The 21,413-nt window shown below is 35.6% G+C and overlaps 1 protein-coding gene across 3 annotated transcripts in view; it reads left to right on the top strand.

Moving 5' to 3' along the window:
- Nucleotides 1–21,413, top strand: part of SANBR (SANT and BTB domain regulator of CSR) — a 37,758-nt gene that overhangs the window by 9,023 nt on the left and 7,322 nt on the right. For all 3 annotated transcript variants that reach the window (XM_087717486.1, XM_087717487.1, XM_087717488.1), the window contains 13 exons: nucleotides 470–563; nucleotides 3,954–4,192; nucleotides 7,038–7,096; nucleotides 9,301–9,461; nucleotides 9,938–10,024; nucleotides 10,122–10,232; nucleotides 11,130–11,253; nucleotides 11,470–11,622; nucleotides 12,801–12,946; nucleotides 13,193–13,292; nucleotides 14,402–14,434; nucleotides 16,974–17,073; nucleotides 21,034–21,125. In XM_087717486.1, coding sequence (XP_087573612.1) covers nucleotides 470–563; nucleotides 3,954–4,192; nucleotides 7,038–7,096; nucleotides 9,301–9,461; nucleotides 9,938–10,024; nucleotides 10,122–10,232; nucleotides 11,130–11,253; nucleotides 11,470–11,622; nucleotides 12,801–12,946; nucleotides 13,193–13,292; nucleotides 14,402–14,434; nucleotides 16,974–17,073; nucleotides 21,034–21,125 — 1,499 coding nt within the window. The remainder of the gene's footprint in view (nucleotides 1–469; nucleotides 564–3,953; nucleotides 4,193–7,037; nucleotides 7,097–9,300; nucleotides 9,462–9,937; nucleotides 10,025–10,121; nucleotides 10,233–11,129; nucleotides 11,254–11,469; nucleotides 11,623–12,800; nucleotides 12,947–13,192; nucleotides 13,293–14,401; nucleotides 14,435–16,973; nucleotides 17,074–21,033; nucleotides 21,126–21,413) is intronic.

The raw sequence follows: 21,413 nt of genomic DNA, 5'->3' as shown, positions 1-21,413 counted from the left end.
GAGAAACACTGGTCTAAACAAATCTGTCATAGAAATAACATAGATGAAGAGTTATCCCTCTTGGTATTGAGTGCTGTTCTTTTCAGGGATTTGTTTTATACATAATTTACTGGGAATCAACAGCAATTTTATTTTACCTGTCCTGTTGATAATCAGAGATTTAGTATTATCATTTGGGGGGGGGGGGATTAAAAGCACTATGTTAAATAAGAAATGCTGGTTTTCCTTGTCTCGTGAGTGGAGATAAACTCTGAGATTAAAAAGATTTGCTCATTTACTTTTCTTCTACTTGGGTTGTGCTAATTTTTTTTAAAAAGCCTCCCTCCCTGACAATGCATTAAAAGTATTCATTTAAAATTTAAATAACTATCACACCATTCCTTTGACTATGGGACACTGCTTACCACACATGAGAAGTACACATCTCAACATTATGACCTAATGCTTTTTCTCCCCACTTGTGTTTAAGGAAAGTCAAGTATAGCTTCCTCAAGGAATTGCTCTTCAGAAAGTGAAAAATGCCCAGCACTTAAAGGTGGAGAAAATGCTGATGAAACTGAAGGGTAGGAAGATGGCTGTTTCATTTTAAACAGCTAGATTAACCTTAGCCTTTTTGATGGGTACTTATATACGTCTCTATATTTTGTGGAATCTCAGAGGGAGGGATTGGTGTTTCTGTGGGGAGCATTGGCTTGCTAAAGGAAAAAAGAAATATTCAAAATATGTGTTCCTTGTGAAAAATAAATTTGCTCAGGTCTAAAAATATTACAAATGACCATATCGTAGCCTATCCAATTAATTTCAGTTTTGAAAACATTCCAATTCTGGATCCCTTAATATTTACATAATTATAATGTGTTTTAGGGTTTAGTAAAACAGTATTAGATTATAGCCGGGGAATAGAATTGCAGAAGTAAATGTTTAGCCAGGGTGACAAGAGTACTGTTTCTCTGAATTATCTTGGCAAATGGAATTATGAGTTTTTAATGTGTCATTTTTCAATAAGGGACGTTTCAGTTGTGAAAAGACACTGATTCCACAGTGAACTTGAAAAGTATCAGTGCCAGCTTTCTCTTTCTTCTTTATTCAGTGAGTCTTTGAAAGTTTGCACACTAAGCTATCTCTCCAAAACGCAGTCTTTTCAAGGAGTCAATGTACTGTAAACACCAACAGATTCATAGCCTCCCTTTGCTTGAGTACAGATTTTATCTAAGAGGAAATATCCAAAAATGGTCTGCAGTATTCAGGAGTTCTGTGACCAATTATCTAGGGTGGTGGTGGGGATTTACCATTGTGTTTGTAAAAAGCAAACAGCTCTTATAAGCCTTGAAACCTTTCCTTCTAACCAAATGAATTTTGCTAGGAGTGAAGGTTTCAGTGTGTGACAAACATTCACTGTCTGCCAGGTCTTCTTCATTCATTTGCACAGACTTCAAGTATTTTTTTCCCTACATTTCTTTTCTTCTTTCTCTTCTGCTTTATAAACCTCAGTATATATTTTTTTAAAATCTGTATACAATACAATACAATACAATACAATACAATACAATACAATACAATACAATACAATACAATACAATACAATAGCAGAGTTAAAAGGGACCTTGGAGGTCTTCTAGTCCAACCCCCTGCCTAGGCAGGAAACCCTATACTGTTCCAGACAAATGGCTATCCAACATCTTAAAGACTTCCAGTGTTGGGGCATTCACAACTTCTGGAGGCAAGCTGTTCCACTGATTAATTGTTAGAAATTTCTTTAAAAATCATATTGTAATTAGAATAGATAAGCAAGGTAATGTAATTTTTTTAACATGTTTGTAATTAATAAAGGACTAAAAGCAGCAATTTCTTGTGCTTTTTGTATTCAGAAGACAGTTTTCAAGGGAATCCAATAGAGTGAGCTAATTGTTAACCCTATTGGATTAGATTTGTGTGAACATAGATTCAAATTCCCACTCAGCAATAAAGCTTCTTGGATGGGTTTGAGACCAACAACATTTTTGGAATAATTAATATTACTGGACTATAATAAGAATAAAATTGGAATGAAGAAGAACTATGTATGTTGTCTTGAATTTTTGAAGGGAATGAATAGATAAAAAAACTGTATGTCCAATTGTAGAGAAAATGGGTTCCACCACAAAACCGCGGACGACAAAATCGCGGTCGACGAAAGCGCGCATTTGACGTCATCACAGCGCGACGAAAACATCGTGCTGTGATCGAAAAATGTAAAAATAAAGCGAAAACCTTACCCTAACCCCCCCAAACCTAACCCTAAACCTAACCCTTAACCTAACCCTAAATCTAACCCTAAACCTAACCCTTAACCTAACGCTAAACCTAACGCTAACCCTTAACCTAACGCTAAACGTAACCCTAACTCTCTAAACCTAACCCTAACCCTTAACCTAACCCTAACCCTAAACCTAACCCTTACCTTTATGTGAATCGGCTTGCTTTAATTTAATTTTTATTTCAATTTTTAATTTTTTTCGTCGCACTGTGATGACGTCAAATGCGCGCTTTCGTCGATCGCGCTTTTGTGGACCGCGGTTTTGACGGGTCACGGAGAAAATGAAAATCCAGACTACATACCTGGTTCTATTCTTTCTTTCTTTCTTTCTTTCTTTCTTTCTTTCTTTCTTTCTTTCTTTCATTCATTCATTCACTTACCTATTTACTTACTTATTTATTTGGTTAGTTAGTTAGTTAGTGTGGCTACTCATTTCAACAAGTAAGTGTAGATGATAAAATTAAAAAGAAAATAAAAACAATTACAACAATATAAGAATTGAAATACATAGCAGCCAAGAATAAATCAAACATAATCATTAAAATAACCTAAAATCAGGTTCCTGCGTACACCTGGGGTCCTGGCATGGACACAACTTTAAGGACCTTTAAGGAAAACCCAGCAGGGTTGGGGCCATCCTGATCTCTGGAGGGAAAATGTAACAAAAAGCAGGGATTATGACAGAAATAAAATCACCTTCTTGGCCTCGCCAACTGGCATTCCTTGAATCCTAGCCAATAGGACCCAAGCATGACCATTCTGTCTGATTTTTCCAAATGCTGTTTAAGTTTTGTTCGGAGCAGATCCTTGATAGTTCTTAAGAGCAGTTCAGTGAACTACTAGTAATGAATGCAACTGTGTTTAGATATTTCTGTTTGGGCAAAAGATTTGTATGCGAATAATAGGTCTGCATGCTGCTATTGTGTCTTGAGGCACACAGAATATAAGCAAATTTAGAACAATTATATCATAAAAACAAAAGTTAGAAATATGGGGATATAAAAAGGACTAATGTTATAAAGGAGATTTGTTTAGGGAAGTAAATTATTATCATTATTATAGAATTAATATTATTGAGCTGAATATTAGTGTAAACATTTTGATTATGATTTCCTAAAAATAATTGTACCCAGACAACACACTGTTTGATTGAAATTGAATTTTTATATTATATAAATAAAACAGAAAACAAAACAAAAAAGAACATAAGCAAATTAAGCATGTTCATAAGTGTTTCACTTTACTTAATTTTACTCTGGAGAAATAGAAAGAAACTATACTGGTTTGTTTCCCAATAAAGATGTATTTTATCCATCTCCATAATTATGGGGGATTCTTTTATTGCTTCTTATCAAACATAGCTACAGTGTGCTTTAAATGCATGTTTACCCAGCTCATGATATTTTAGTATTCAATTATCCTTTTCCTACTTTAGTGTTCCTTAACTTTCATACATTAAAATATCATTATAATCCATGTTGTTTGTCTCATGAAAGTATTATACAAACAATTAATGTGTACATTTAAGAAAATTAATTTCCATAACAATAAAATTGTACCTAAATTTAAATTTGAACAATAATTTTCACAAATTATTCTAATATTCTAGATAATGAAAATAATATTCCTCCCTATGATTTTTCCCTTTTAAATAAAGGCCAAATATGGTGATCCATGTGTGTGATGAAGCAAAAAATCTGAAGGAAGATTTTGTTTGTCCACGAGATCTATTGATTTCTGAAATGAAGTACTTTGCCGAATATCTATCAATGGATGCCCAACGCTGGGAAGAAGTGGACATTTCAGTTCACTGTGACGTTCACATCTTTAACTGGTTGATAAGATATGTTAAAAGGAATACTAAGGAATATGAGGTTGATGAAATACCCACCTTAGGTAAAAGAAAATATATTCATTTTTGCCACGCATTTTTTGAAAACCTGACTCCTACATCAGTCCAAAAGTCTGATTGCAAAAATGGCTTTGAAAGGTGATTTTCCTTTCCTGTTCTGCTTTTGAAAGCCTAATCTCTACTAATAGGGAAAGCTGAAATAAGATACAAAGTTTAATGGGATTCATGTCTTACACAATGAGTATAGAACAAGTGCTACACAACTTAATTTGTTAACAGTAGTTAAGAAGTCGGGGATTCCCATTTAACCTCCTTCATTTTCATGCATAGATTCACAGTTTCCTTTGGCGAAATAATTATGGCTCTGTTATTTTGCACTCTGTATACAGAAACCACCCAATCAAATTTTGGATTTGATCCAGAAATGTGGTAATGATGTGTTCTGATTTACTCCATAGCTAATCTAATCTAATGTAATCTAAATTAGCGCATGGATTTGATGCAAATGTTTAGGATGAAGGATATCAAAGTTACTAAAAATTGATGCAGAGCTTTCTAAGTACCCTACTTTAAAGTCTGGTTTCTAAAGGTTACTACTTATAACCTTTTTAAAGATAGAATGTGAAAAAATGATAATGATAGCCTGAATGGTGAAAAATTTCTGCCCCTATTTTAGGAGGAGAGAAGAAGTGTGTGTGTGTGTGTGTGTGTGTGTGTGTGTGTGTGTGTGTATATGTATATGTGTATATATATATATATATATATATATATATATATATATATATATATATATATATATATATATAAACATACATACATACATACACATATACACACACATATACACACACACATACATACATACATACATATATACATACATACATACAAACACATCTCTGTATGTCTGTGTTTGTCTCTGTGTGTCTTGTGTGTTTATGAATATAAAAAGATAAATAGTGCTAGGGACGAGTAACAAGGGGTCCTTGCTGCTCTCTGAGCTTGATTGTTTCCTTGCAGACATTTTATTATCAAACTAGGTAACATCATCAGTGCTAGTTAGAGAGTGAGGTTTGCTATCTTTTTATACACCAGTGGTTTGCCCTGTCAGTGTTGGTAGGAATAGTTTTGGTGGTTCCTTGATTGGGTAGAACACTCTTGATACCATCAATCAAGATTAATTCCAGGAGAAATCAGTAGAAGATTAAAGTATACACTCAGCTTTCCCTTCACTGAATTCATGGTATTAATACATTTACGTGATTCTGACTTAATCAAACAATTTTTAGCATTTTAGCATTTTTTCTTTTAAAAAAAATATTGTTCAAGTAGTTGTTAGTGCTCACTTATGCTCTGTATAGCACATGTTAAAGTTTGCATAATAGAGTAAATGCAGCATATTTATTTAATTGAAACTGGAGGTGGCAATAGAAGGGAGCATGCTATCCACAGGCCCTATTTTTCCTTGGTTTCTTACGTCTTGTAACATTGCACTACAAACTTTTGGGAGCAGAATTCTAACCTTTAAAAAAGGTTAAAATGCATGTGTTGTATTTCTTCTAAGCTTAACAACCATTTTGTCAAAAAAGACCCAACAGCAGTTCCCACCTCCATTCCTTAAATATAACAAACAAACAATTGTAGTTCTGCTTTTTTAGATGAACTCACCAAATCACTCCCATGACCCTCAGAGGCTTTGTCATCAACATAATCATCTGTAAGAGTTCTGGCTATATAAAGATTGCCTATACCCAGTTTAAAACCAGGTCTTTCCTTTCCTTGCTATATATAAAGGAGGAAACACAACTATTTTTAGATCATGAAAGGTTTATTTCCAGGGTGGAAAATAATAGGCTAGATTAGCAATGCTAGTATGAAAATTACAGGTATTTGTGAGGAAATTGGGCTTTCCAATATTGCTTTGTTTTCAAATGTGATTTTGATCCAGCTTTATATCTGATCTAAAGTACAAACAATGTTTAAAACTAAGTGCGCTCTCATACTGTCTAATTTATAAGGGACTGAAGTTAGATATATCGAAACTTGAAACTGGTCTTCTGTTCAACTCAGCTTTCAATATTGAGAGCCCATCCCTCTCTGAAAACAGACAATTTTGTCTTCAAAAAAAGAAAGATCGATAGCTTGAAACTCAAAATTCTACACTATGAATACATTTTATAACACATTTAAAATGTCAGGTTTTAAATTCTGAACCTTAGCTTGAGATAGTTATTTTCTTTCTTTAGTTTCTTCCTGTTGTGGGGCTTGCTTTGTCATAATAATGTGAACTGTAAAAATCTACTCTATTATTTCTGACTGCATACCATGTTTCCTCAAAAATAAATCAGGGTCTTATTTTCTTTTGACCTCCGAAATAAGCACTTGGCATTATTTTCAGGGAGGTTTTATTATTTTTAAGGTGCAGCAGGCAGCAAGCGTGGTCACCTCAGGGCTGCTGCTGTGTTGCAATATTTTCGGGGAGGGCTTATTTTCAAGGTAGGGCTTATTTTAGCACATGTGCTCAAAAGCCTGATTAGGGCTTAATATCCTGGGAGGGCATATTTGGGAGGGGGGAAGGGTATTAGGATAAAAATTAGTAAGAAGCAAATAATTATTTAGCATTAAATTATTAAGCAGTTTAATTATTTAGATATAGATTTAAATAGAATGGAAAAATCTAAATTATACAAGCATAATACAAGATCAAGGTAGTTGATAATAGGGCCCAAAACAAATCTCCATACTTTCTCTTATTCCATTTTTATGGAAGATGGATTTTCTGAAGCAAGACATCTTTTATAATGTTTCCTTTGATTATTATTTTTTTAACTCTCTGGCAATATTTGTAAATCTGACAACTTTTCAATTTGTTATCTTGGTCTTTTTTAGAACCAAGCAATGTCATTTCAATACTTATTTCCTCTGAATTCCTGAAGATGGATTCTTTAGTGAGTATACTATGGCAATAAGCATTCTGTATCTTTGGTGTTCTAAATTCATCTAGAATAAGAACATACAGAGTTGATCTGTGTGGTCTGAAATCCCCTTGTAAGTATTATTCCATTACAGTTCTGGGAGCTACTTGGCATTATAGCACCCTCTCTTTCTGTGAACTACCCAGGAATATGATCAGCTTTATAAATCTAATAAATAAATAAATAATGCAGTGGTTTTGCAAATATTTTATCTCTGTGGTATTTGGATGCTATATTCATTTCAGAGATTATGGTCATATACAGTAGATCTTTACTAATAGCTACAAATTGCTTATAGTTATCTTCTTTTTTCTCCATATCTTTTAAAAAAAAACTTAAATCCTTTTATTCCAAATCAAATAATATTTGGTATTAGAAATGCCTCATGTTGGCTTTTATGGAGAAAATCAATGTGATTGCTAAGAACCAACACCAGCTTAATGGTACACAATTAATCCAGCTGGTTTAAGCAAGAATCTCAATTTAACATTAAATCTTTCTTGATGAGTCTCTCTGTGATATTTCCTAAAGCAGGAACTGCAGAAGTTTATAGAACCTTTAAAAAGATCATGACTTGCCTTAATTTCTAAGCTCTTAAAAATGTAGACTGTATTATCCAAATATTTGCTAAGCAAAGATGACAGTATATCAATTCTTTATATGCATGTCCCTGTCTTGCAACATTGTTATACTTTTGTTTACAAATGTATAATTAGAGTTACTTGAATAAAGTGCTTAAAAACCAGTTTAGATTTGGAGATGGGACATGTTATCATCCAAAACAATTAGCTTCATGTCTGTTGAAATGCTGTAAAAAATAAGGCTATATGATGTCCAATTGTATGCAAGTTATGTTCAAAGATTAATTAGTGTAGTATAAAATCTTTACCATTGTTAAGAATCACCAAACCTACTGGGATTGCTGGGCCGGAGGGCGATACCAGTTTTAGGAGAAGTGTCTCAGACACCAAGAAAAAAATTCCCAGTTTGTAGGATTGCATCCCATCCAGCAACAATCCAGGCAACAATAGATTTTGTCTTCTGCTAGTAATAAAGCGGAAAACAATTTCTGTGTTTATTGCTCATTGCACATACATAAAACTTGAGAAGGTTTTCATGCTTGAACTGCAAAAAATAACCAGTGGTGTAGGGATACACAGAAAACTCTTAGTACCCTGCTAATTATTGTCTGGATTTTTCCAGTCCCAAACTAGAGGTGGGTTCCTACCAGTTTGGACTGGTTCGGCCGAGTAGGTAGTAACCCGGCTGGCCATGCCCCCGAACCATTTCTATTGGCGGCGTCTATGGCAGCGCCATCTTGTTTTTTACTTCTGCGCATGGGCAGAAGCATTTTTAACTACTGCGCATGTAGCATGTATCAACACATCTCTGGGTGGACTGGTAGTAGAAGCCAGAACCCACCCCTGCCCAAAACTATTGCTCAAGTTAGAGGGAAACAGTAGTACAGGGTAGCAATAGTCAAAGAAATGGCATCAAATAATCAGGCTCTCTTGGTAGAGCTTGAGTTTTCTTTCATTGAAATTGGATGTACCTCATAGAGGATGGAAAATGGAAATGGAAAAAGAGAAGTAATCCATTCTATTTCCTGATTGATAGGCGTGTCTGTTGCTTGTTAAGCATTCTTGAACTTGATTTGACCTGGAAATCATACAAACGCAATAGAGAGCAGGAGATGGAACTGTATGGAATATTTAAAGCCACTTTCTTACAGAAGTCCCTCCAAACTTTAACTGCCATCTTTTTAAAAAAATAGAAAAGAATGTGTAGTATTCCTGTTTTTAGAGATCTGGTCATCTTGCTAATTACATATTTCATAGATAATTAAATTCTTTGACTGCTAGTTCCCACCAAACCCAAATTTTGCGTAAACTACGAAAAAGTTTCTTGTCTGCATGTGCATACACATCAGAAAAAGATAGGAATCGCTCTACCCACTTCTAGCCTCAGCCTGATCAATCCAGCAGGTTCCTCCCCAACTCTATTCCAACCTTAATAGGTAATAGTAAGTATTTGAATTTGTGTATGTAAAAGTGTCTGAGTGATTCATTTCTTCTGGCCATTGGATCCTCCTAATGCTTTTCTTGGAATATGAAAATGCTGTGAAAAATATTTGTATGACTATTTAGTAGTAAGTGAGTTATGTTTATGTTTTTTAGGTAGAAAAATGTATTAATTATTGCCACAAGAATATGAGTACAATTGTAGCCTCGCCATGCAATATGAACTGCATTAATGCTAACCTACTAACCCGCATAACTGATCTTTTCACACATAATGAAGTAGAAGAAGTGAAGGACAAGAGAGATAAATTTAAGAGGTACTTTCTTAGCAAAACAAAACCTTACCATTGTTTCCTTTCCTTTTGTATTTATATTATCATTAGTTTGAAAGAAATATTACTAATTGCACAATTGAGACCAGTATTTAGTTAATTATGAGTCCCCTCCGGGGAAAAGGGCGGCATATAAGTGCAATAAATTCAATTCAATTCAATTATGATTAAGCTGCCAGAACAAAGTTTGAGCTTCAACAAAATCATAGAAATTAGATCGATTAATAAATAAAAATTTTCTGTTCTTGGATATAGCACAATCACCAAATGTACCAAATCTAAGGAACTATTAATGTAATATTACTCTATTCTTCTTTGGTGAGATTTTATCCCTAGCCCTAAATTTTAAAATTGCTGCAATATTATAGGCACATTTCTTCTGTTTGTAATGTAACATTTAGAATATGAATGAAATATTTGGTAACTCATTTTTATGAGTCCTTTTCTTTTGTAACTAACAGCAAACTTTTCTGTAAGAAGATAGAAAGACTGTTTGATCCAGAGCATCAGAATGCAGATTCTAAGGGAAATGCTGCAACCCTGTACAGGTATACAGATTTCCATTGCTTTGCACTATATTGGCATATGTTCCATAGCTCATAGCAGTTTTGTAATATCATTCCCATATTTTTGTTTTTTGTGCAGGTGTTACTTATGTAAGAAACTTCTTATTAAGGATACTGAAAGAAAAATCCCATGTATTCCTGGAAAGATTAATGTGGATCAATATGGAAATATTCTCTATATTCACATAAGGTGCTTCACACGTCATTTTGCATTTTTTGTGTTACACTCCCTCTATTATAATGCCTCCACTTTATAATGCCTTGGTAAGGCCACACCTGGAATACTGCATTCAGTTTTGGTCGCCACGATGTAAAAAATATGTGGAGACTCTAGAAAGAGTGCAGAGAAGAGCAACAAAGATGATTAGGGAACTAGAGACTAAAATATATGAAGAATGGTTGCAGGAACTGGGTATGTCTAGTTTAATGAAAAGAAGGACTAGGGGAGATATGATAGCAGTATTCCAATATCTCAGGGGTTGCCACAAAGAAGAGGGAGTCAAACTATTCTCCAAAGCACCTGAGGGTAGAAGAAACTAATGAAGGAGAGAAGCAATTTAAAACTAAGGAGAAATTTCCTGATAGTTAAAACAACTTGCCTCCAGAAGTTGTGAATGCTCCAGCACTGAAAGTTTTTAAGAAGATATTGGATAACCATTTGTCTGAAGTGGCATAGGGTATCCTGCCTAGGCAGGGTGTTGGACTAGAAGACCTCCAAGGTCCAACTCCGTTATTCTATTCTATTATTCCAGCTGACAGCTTTAATCAGGTGTTCTAGGGAACAATGGCTAGGAAACAATGACTTTTGAAATATAGATTTATTAACAAAATAATTTAACAAATTAATGCAATCCCTGTTACTGTCTCAAATATATAATTTACTTTGACTGAAAACAAAAGGTAAGCAGGGTCACACTTGGGTTACTATTTGAATGGGAGACAATTATTCAAAATAATTCCTTGGAAGGAAGCAGTGGTAAACCGCTTCCATGCTGTTGTCAAATAAATATGGATATGCCAGTGAGGTTATTAGAACTTAAACTCTATTCAGAGTTTCTTTAAAACGGCATCTTGTTTTTCTCTATAGAGATAAATCTTGGGATATCCATGAGTATCTCCTAAGTCTTTTTGAAGAATTAAAATCATGGCGAGATGTATACTGGCGTCTTTGGGGAACTATTAATTGGTTGACCTGTTCGAGGTGTAATCAAGTGAGTATTTTTTTAGCCCCATGAGGATATTTTTAGTTGTCTTAAAATTTATATAGCAGCATTTTTGAAGAAATATACATTTTTAAGGATAATGTATCATAGAGTCCAGTCTAATTTGCAGCTTTTTCTTCTTTTTTAAGTAAAAAAAGAAGACTTCAAGAATGGTAGTGGTGATAATATATATATATATTTGTTGCTATTGGGTGTCTCTTGCAGACTTTCCTGTGCACTGAGTTTTCACACTGCCAATATCATCCTCAACCAGTCCTCTATCCTGGTGTAGCAGGTTCTCTTGGTTCCACTGGTACCGGAATATATCCCTGCTGTAACCAAAAAGTTCTTAGATTTGATCCTGCTCCTATTCCAAAAGTATGTATTTGGAAGAAATCTTTTGAAATCATCCTGCCACATAGCGTATAACCAATTTACACCCTCAATCTCCATTCCAGCCCAAAGCTTTATTGCCCTTTTAATGAGCTGCTGCAGATTTATTTATATGAATGCCATCCAGCCAGTATGCAAATTTGGTTTATGTGTTTACTTTTTTGTGTTTGACTTGTAATGAGGCATGATTCACTGAATGATTTTTATATATTTAGTTTTATTTAATATGTCCAGACCATTGTTCCCACAACAGGGGAGTATTTCAATGTAGGTTGTTAATTAAGAGTCAATCCCACCTCGTCTTCCTCCCCAAAATTCTGGCTTCCTCTTCCCCCATCTTATAACTATGATTTTACTTTGATGGTACGTTCTTTTTTACTGGATTAGGAGTATTTGTCTCTGATGATTTTAAAGTTTTTGTGCTGTAAACCGCCCATAATTCAAAAAGAGATGGATGAGTAGGTGGGTGGGTGGGTGGGTGGGTGGGTAGGTAGGTAGGTAGATGATGGATGGATGGATGGATGGATGGATGGATGGATGGATGGATAGATAGATAGATAGATAGATAGATAGATAGATAGATAGATAGATAGATAGATAGATAGATAGAAAGATAGATAAGCACAGAGACCTAAATACAGTACAAGGCCTACTTTTCACAACAACAAACCTTTGAGGGGAGCTGAGAGGCACACACTATTCTTCTGTGGCAGAGGGGGGGCTAGAACGTGAAATATGGATCGCCACAGAATCTGTCTGCTTTTGTTAAAACAGGTGCTATTATGTCACTAGTTTTATATCAGTTGATAGATGAGTGCAATGTAAGAGCACATACATAAAAAGGGGGCAAGATTGCATTATGATGTTGTACTGCTATTTTCTGCATTCTGCCCCTTTTGATTCCATCCCCCCTGCATGCGCATGCACGGACGCACTCTCTCTCTCACACACACAGAGCCTGAGTTCATTTTCTTCATTCGTAGTCCAACCCATTAACCATACATTATACTTGCTGTTCAAAATCACATATGTTATAACAAGTGTTATAATCATTGGGCCAAAATCACTTTTGTTTGTAAAGATTGTGTTATTGTATACATTATAATTATGTATTATTTAATTTGTCTCATTGACTTTCTCTCTGGGTTCTTTTTTAATAAAAGGGATGTAAAGTAAGAGATCATGTGATTGGCTTGCCTCCTGGAGGTGAAGGTGGGGATAATGTGCCCTATCAGACAGCTAAAATGCTGAATGATCTGATTCAGCACCGAAATATTATTGTACTTCCTTTTTCAAAAGACCAGAACAGGTAAGAAAATAGGTATATGTTATTATTTATCTATGTAAAATAATTTCTAGATGTATGCCATCAGTTAAATAACCTTTTATAGAATCAACATTATTATTGTGCATAATCAAGTATCGTGTTTGATGCTTTAATATTTTGCTGATTTAATATTTTGCCATTTTTAAAAAATATGTTCTGTTTTAGACTGTCATCTGCCTTCAGAATTCTGACTAGAATATCATCACTGTTTCTTTTTGTTTTTTGAAGCAATTCTGGAATAGGGCTGAATGATGAGAAGGGTTTTGAATGTAATATTTTATTGGAGCCAAATTCATCATGGGGGCCCAAAGCAGGAGAAATTAATGCTGTGAGTAATTCCCTCCCCCCTGTATTTAATTTTCCATTAAGCTTATCACTCTGCTTATTCCAATTGAGTAAAATAAGTTCAGGGAGGCACTTTCTTTAAGACAGGTGTATGGAAATTGTGGCTTTCCAAATGTTGTTGGATGGATCTCCCATCAAGCTTGAGCAATAATAAAAAATGTAGCACTATTTGGACTATTGCAGATATCCTCACTTGTCCTTCAAAAGAAGCACATAACCTTGGGTTCTTTAAGGGGAATGTGTAAGTACAAAACGTATGGGAAATTCTTTCTGCCAGCTCAGTAAATTGGATTCAAGCTTGATGCATAGATGCCTATCGACATCTGCTTTTTTCTCATGTTAGCTGAGTTCTTTCCAAACAGGTAAAGCTGCTGAGACCCAGGTGTTTGGGATAAAGAAATTGGTTATTGTTCAATACTAAACTGGTTACATATGAATGATCGCCCTCTATTCCCTTCCCACACTCTGTCTTCTGCCTTCATTAGCTGCCTTCACAGAAGCTTTACTATGTTAGATGTAATGAAGGCTTGCTTGAAAAGGAGAGCAATTCATTAAAGTAGACACTGAAAAGATGAGTGAAGCACAAGAGCACTAAGCACATTCAGGAAACATCAAATTGCCAGAGGCAGAAAAATAATTTGATCATTGTGTGCATGGTGACTCTCTATTATCACCGGTGCAGATAGGATTGTGATATTATTTGGTTGATAAAGTAAGAAAAAAAAATGTTAGTTTGAATTTTGAAAAATATTGATTCCTTGGGTACTTTACATCTTGAGATGATTTTGTACCAAAGAACAAAATCCTGCTCAAGAGGAACTTTCAAATAATCATTTAATGCAGCATATTATGATTTTGAATTTTTTTTGAGTTGTTATTATAGCCTAGCATTTTCCTAGGACCATAGAACTGCTGATATAAACCACTCCTTTTGGGTGGCACGGGATGCCTGTATCATTTCCGTTCTTTTGCATTGTAACTGGAGAACTGTCCTTTGTGTATGCATTAGATCCCTTTAAAAATGCTCACAGTAGACTTGCCACATTCTCCAACTCACTTCTGTCCTGTTTTTCTTTTCTTTTCTTTCTTTAGTTCCTTTCTCTGAAAAACTGGACTCTTCAGCTGGTATGTTTATCTTAGTTATTTACATTCCATTATATAAAATTCCTTCATTCTCAAAATTCTGCATGTTTAATTGCTTTGTTATACTAGGGTCCTGCTTTCAAGGAAACCCCCTTTGAAACTTAACTTAAACCACTGTCCTCAGCAAATATTAGGGTAGAAATATGGTAGATAATTTGTGGGAAACTGCAAGTTTCTGGCTGGAAAGGTTAGAGTCAGAACATTATTTGGAAAGTTACTAGTTCAGCTTTAAAGCATCTCCTTCACACCATTGAGCCGAAATGGCACAGTGGTTAGAGTGCAGACTGCAGGGTATTTCAGCTGACTGCTAGTTGCAGTTCAGTAGTTCAAAATCTCACCAGTTTAAGATTGACTCAGCCTTCCATCCTTCTGAGGTGGGTAAAATGAGGACCCAGATTGTTGGGGGTAATATGCTAACTCTGTAAACCGCCTAGAGAGGGCTGTAAAAGCACTGTGAAGTGGTTTATAAGTCTAAGTGCTATTGCTATCCCAAGTGCTATAGTCTAGAAGGTAGCTTCTGCAATTTTAATTGCTACAGTGGCTTATACTTGAATGTTTATTGGTTTTGCTCTTCTTTTTTTCTTTCTTTGTTTTTTTTCCTTTTTCTTTTGTATTTGTATTCATTTATTAATTAAGTTTATATCCTGCTTTTCATTTAGGAGCTCAAGGTGGCAGTTTTTACATTTTACCATTATAATTTCATTGAATTTTAGTAGGCTATGGTTCTCAACCATGACCTGAGCATTTTGTGGTGTAAATTATGATTTTGCAGCTCAATCTCTAGCTCCTACTGGGAAAGAAAATGGTGCCGGATGTAATCCATTATATTTGGACTGTTTTGAAACATAATAGAATTTCTAAACATGTTGATGATTGCTATAACTCTGAGTCACTGCACCTGGTTGAGATTTGTAATGGAAGAAGAGCCTTTTTTCTTTTTGATATGAGAGCTGTTCTAAAATAAGTGAATGCATAAGTAAATAAATGTTTTGCTAGGTAGAATCTAAAAGAATAAGAAACACAAGTCATGAGAATGAATCATCAGCTATTTATAGTGCTACCAATCTTGGACTCCCAGGCAAGAGAGGGTTGCCTTCTCTGTTTCATCTAAATCAGTGGTTCCCAATGTGGGGCGCACGCCCCACAAGGGGGCAATTTGATTTTTAATGGGGGCAATTTGAACCTTGTTTAAACCAAGTTAATAGCCTTTTAGGCTTCATCCGCGTGAGTAGAATTCATTTTTTAAGTAAAGTAAGAATTATGTATCACAGGGAGGCACCAGGATTTTAGAGATGCTTAGGTGGGTCATGGCCAAAAAAAGGTTGGGAACCACTGATCTAAATTGAAAAACTGCAACCTATAGTGCAACAGATAATCCTCACAATAGTTTCCTGCAATTATGTGACATGTATAGAATAAACGGGCAGTGTTTTTTTGTCTGCAATGCTTTAAAATAGTAAACAATTAGTGCCAATCGAACACAATTTAAAAGAAAGCCAATTAGAGAATTTTTGGAAGAATTTTAGAGAAATTTTAGAGAAAAACAAATTAATTAGCAAGGAGAGATACAGAGACACAGCTAATCGAAGGATCGACTGAGTCTATTTCTGGGGAGGAGCCTCATGGGCATGTCTTTAATACTTGTAGACCCAGTTGTATTGGATCCTGACGGAGTCATACCCATGCTTGGATGATGTTTCCACCTACTAGGAGAATGTCTGGTTATTCTTACCCCAGATTCCAGTGCCACGCAGATATCTGAGAGCAGTAAACTCAAATTATTAGATGCTAACCATCATTTTGACTGGCTACTCCTTGGAGTTTCTGCAGTGTTTCCATTTGAGGTTTTTTTAAGAACATCCCAACTTTTCCTTGCTTTAGAAATGGTGATGATCTAAGGTTCTTTGTTGTCTCCCCTGTTTTTCAACATATATATGTTTTAGTCCAATGTATCAATATAAGAATGTCAAGAAGTTCTTTCATTTGACCTACTAATCCTAAAATATAAGTTGAAGATGTGTCTGGAATTGGTGATAGGAAAAGAAATTGATTTTTAATTCAAATGAACAAGAAAATCTGTCATTCTTGCCCTATTTAATGACTATTTAATGCACTGCAAAGAACCATTTTTTAAATGCTAGTTTGAGAACCTCAACTAGTACGGAATGAGACTGCTGGATTGTTTATGAGAGCTAGGGGAATAGATAATATAGAATACCTTCTCCATACTACTTCCATTCCACCATAATCAAGATGGGAAAATTAGAATTTTTAAAATTCAGATGTGGTAGAAACTGAAACCTAGATCTCTTAGGTAATGCACAAGTTCAAGATTCCTTAAAGCTCATATAGGGAATAATTTTCAAACACATATACCAGATGACGACAACGAAACATTCAATTTTAAAGCAACCAGTTTTTCTTTCTAGTTTATTGTGTAAATCTTGTGGCCTAACAATCTATTGTTGTTCAGAGATGAGTAGTATCCATTAATTTCCACCCTGTCCCCTGGCTATAATAGAAACAACAGTTGCTGCTTTCAGAAGATGATGAATATACAACTGGATCTGAAGTCACAGAGGATGAAATAGGTGATGAAGAAGAAGTGTCCAGGAAAGCAGGTATTTTTTTTCTGGCAGTAATATTAAATACTGTGTTTCCCCGAAAATATGACATATCCTGATAATAAGGCCATGCCACACTTTTCTGGTGGGCAAAAATATAAGCCCTCCCCCGCAAATAAGCCACCTGGACAACCCCCCACCTCCAGCCAGACAGAGTGCCTCTCACCAACCTAGCGATATCTCGAAGGTGCCAAGCCGCGACAACTGGGGGGGTCAAAGGTGATCAAGTTGCTTGGTGCCTTCGGGATACTGCTAGGTTGGTGAGCGGCGCAGTGCCCAGCTGAAGAGGGGGATTGCCGGGCAGCTGCTCTCTTGCGAGCGGGCTCCCAAAGAGCCAGGCACAGCACAGGGGTATTGCCAAGCTGTGTAAAGGCCTGTTCGCCGCCGCCCAGCTCTCATGGCTTGGCACCTTTGAAATGCCAGTGAATGGTGCTCTGCATGACTGGAGAAGGGGGTTGTATGAGCAGCTGTTCTGCTCTCACTTGCGCACCTCCCAACCTCATGATGCCTTGGCCCAGCTCTCCCTGCAGAACCAGGGTACCTCCGTTGCTACCTCCGCCATCCCAGCATGGCTTTTTTGGCAGCTTCCAAACTGAGTCTTCTGGCAGTGTCCACTCTGGGCGTATGCTCTATGGTTGTGGGCTGGCTGTCAGCAGAGCGTACAACCATAGAGCGTAAGCCCAGAGCGGCCACTGCCAGAAGACTCGGTTTGGAAGCTGCCGAAAAAGCCATGCTGGGATGGTGGTGGCAGCGGCAGCGGAGGTGCCCTGGCTCTGTAGAGAGAGGTGGGCCAGGGCATCCTGAGGCTGGGAGGCGCATGAGCGACCCCATTCTCCAGCCATGCAGAGCACTATTCATTGGCATTTTGAAGGCACCAAGCCGCAGGAGCCGGGCGGCGGCGAACAGGCACTTACGCAGCTTGGCCATACCCCTAGGTCAGTGAATGGCACTGTGCCCGGCTGTAAAGGGGGTTTGCCGGATGGCTGCTCGTAAGCATGGACACTTCATTGCTGTTGTGTTACGCTGCTGCAACAGTACAACACAGCCATTCACTCATGAGGCTGTGCCCGGCTCTTTGGGAGCCCGCTTGCAAGAGAGCAGCTGGCTGGCAACCCCAAAACAATAAACCCTCCCCTCATAATAAGGCTCAAGCCATATTTTGTGCGTAAAAAGAAAATAAGACCCTGTCTTATTTTGGGGAAAACACGGTATGATAACAATTAGGGATGTAAGAAAGTGTAAAATATTTTCACAAATCAGTATACCACCTAGAACTTTAATATGTATTCATTATTGCGTGCATGCATCCATTCATTCATTTGTCATGTTTATATGGCCACCCATCTCAAACAAATGAATAGGCAGCATACAACAAAGCATAAACAAAACAGAGACAGGAGCTGACATTGCAATGGTATGACATGTGAATTTGGAGCTCCACATCGCAGTCTATTTTTTTTTGGCCATTGGATGGTCCTTTTGGACCTAAACCGTCCTGAAGAGATGGTGATAGAGAAGAGTACATCTTGTTGATCTCAGGGACATCGCAAAGTCCCTGATTGATCCAAGAGAATCTCTTCTTGCCAGCGACAGAAGCGCAGCCAAAAACTGCTGAAGTTGGGACAGCTCTGCCATAGGAGGAAAGCGGAAAGAGAAAGTGTGTCCATCTGGTGAGGAAATTTTATTGTTATAAAATAAACTCCCCCCCCCCCAAAAAATAAAGCTAAATTAAACTTGCAAAGAAAAGAAAATAAGCACCAAAATTAAGCTATATTTGACAGTGTGTTATCCTTTTTTCTATGGATGGAAGTTTCGCAAATATTTCCTACTTTTAAAGTGAAAGTAATGGTTTTTCTTCTATTTCTTTTTTTACCTATGGATTAAATTTTTTCTTTATTTTTATAATATTGGTTTGGATGGGTTTTTTCTCTTTATTTTGCTTCATTTAAGAATTTTGTTTCTTTTAAGCCTGGAATATAAAGAAGATATAAAAGGAATATAAAGAGGGTAATAACATCAGAAGGAAAAGAAGTTACACTGCCACTTGGAGGTTGGAGGTTGAGTCCTGGAAATATTGCTTTCTCTTTTTTCTCTTTGATCATTTTGACTTTGCACTTCAAAGGCTTCAGCTTGTTTACAGAAGAGATAAGAAGAAGAGCATGGGTTGTTTATACAGGTGGTCTTTGGATGCTGCTTTGGCAGCTGGAGAGAAGTGAAAACAAAACCTTGTTTTGAAACTAGAGTGCCAGTGTTTACTAGTTGGAAGAATGGCACAACACCAAAAAGAAACCATAACATTACAACAGATTATGTTTGAAATTCAAAAATTATTAGAAACAACAGAGAATTGGAAAATATAGATTGTAATACAATAAAATTCGATGGAAAAATGGAAGATATTCAGCAAATGGAAAAAGTGGAGATTAGAGTCCTAAAACCCAAGAGAAAAATGAACAAAGAGGCAAGATAATTGTGGATACTGAGAGTGAACTGAGTGTGGTTGGAGATGGAAAGAGTGGAAAGGATAGATGGAAAGGAGCTCTACCCCAGATTTCAAGGTATAGAAAAAGAGAAAAGTGAAGAATTAATGGATTCACGGAGAGAAACTTTGACAAAAGCACTACTGATAATCAAAGATAAGCTGATTAAAGAAGCTGATAGAGGGTCTCGAGATTTTACAAGATATGTAAAAAGCAATAAGTTGCGAAGAGAAGTCCACACAAATTTGATTAAGGAAATAACCAGAAGACTAATTCCACAAATGGCAAAAGACATAAGACTCTACTATTACTAGAAGGTTGAGATATGAAAACTACGCAGGTTGAGATATGAAAACTAATAACAAAATATTAGTCAAATTTAGTTGAAATTAGCATTATGTTAAAAATGAAGTGATAATGGGTATAGTTACATAAATAATTGATAATCATAACAAAGTACATATATGTCTTGGTTTGATAAGAGGAAATTTGGTATAAATTCTAAATGGTGATCATTTAGTTAAACTAAGACCAAAAAAAAAAAAGAAAAAAGAAAAAAAAAAGAAATGATTACGGATATTGTTAAATAAATGATTGATAATGATAATAATGTAATATTTGTATTGACATGATAAAGGGAAATTGGATATAAATTGTAAATAGTGATTAAGAAAGGAGGTCTAGAAACTTTATTATTAAACATAATTAATTTTTATTTAGAAAGTATCATAAAGATGTAATGTTGCTGAATGATATTGAAAACAGATAACGGAATGCCATCATGTGGTTTTGCTTTAATTTTTGGAATGTTTTATATAAAGGGACGTAAAAACAATTATAGTCATATGAAGATTGAAGTATGATGATAGTAATATATATAAATATATTTGATTTAAAATATATAACTTGATATGAATTGTAGTTTATGACTGTGGAAGGGATGCATGGAGGTTTTTGTAAGCAATCGACACACTTTCTACAATTTGTAATGGAAGATATTTTTGTGGTGTTTGTTATGTTTTGTCTGTTTTTTTTTCAAAAATAAAAAATTATATATATAAAAAAAGCATAAAACAAAACAATCAATCAAGTATTAATATTATTATTTAAAACTTTAAAAGTGCCCCCAAATGAAAAAAAAGGCAAAGAGCAGGTGTTAATTACATTGGAGCCATCTCAATATCGGATCTTATATAAGATGATATATGTTATACTATTTCATGATTACTGTTTTGTGTTCTTATTTCTTGCATTACAGAATCTCTCTTTCCCTCTCTCCTTTCCCTCCCTCCCTCCCTCCCTCCCTCCCTCCCTCCCTCCCTCATATCACTCCGGCATGCCGTATTTAAAGAAACATACAGTTTCAACTATTTAAACATATGTTTAAATTCATTCGTTGTTTATTTGAATATGACAAAGGAAGCAAGCCTAATATGGTATATGCTAATCATTGGTGTACACTATTTTTAATTAACAGGAAGAAAAGAGAGGCCAAAAAAAACCATCAGAAATCCAAAAAAGCAAGTATCTTCACCTAATATTCAAAAGAAGGAAAAAACATTGGAGAAGGTAAATCTGAAATGTATAAAATATTATTAAAATGATTTTTAAAAAGATAAAAAATAACTTGTTATTCACTGAAAGTAGCAACAACTTTTGATTTTATTTTCAGCCCAACCCTGAAAAATTAGTTTAAAATAGGCCTTTCTGTTTGATGGATCTAGAATAAAACTTAGGTCTCAATAATTAAATCAGAAGAACTAGTCCTAATGAGGTTAGCTATACCTTCTTTCCATGATTAGTTTTGTTAATAGATATAAAATCTGACTTCATAGCTACCGTTACTGGTTTTTTTTT

The sequence above is a fragment of the Thamnophis sirtalis genome, unplaced genomic scaffold, assembly GCF_051295495.1.
Source record: "Thamnophis sirtalis isolate CommonGarterSnake01/CBP01778 unplaced genomic scaffold, rThaSir2_p1.2 scaffold_6, whole genome shotgun sequence".
Classification (NCBI taxonomy): Eukaryota; Metazoa; Chordata; class Lepidosauria; order Squamata; family Natricidae; genus Thamnophis; species Thamnophis sirtalis.
Note: the sequence above shows the minus strand (reverse complement) of the source record. Positions and strands in the feature narration are given on the sequence as shown.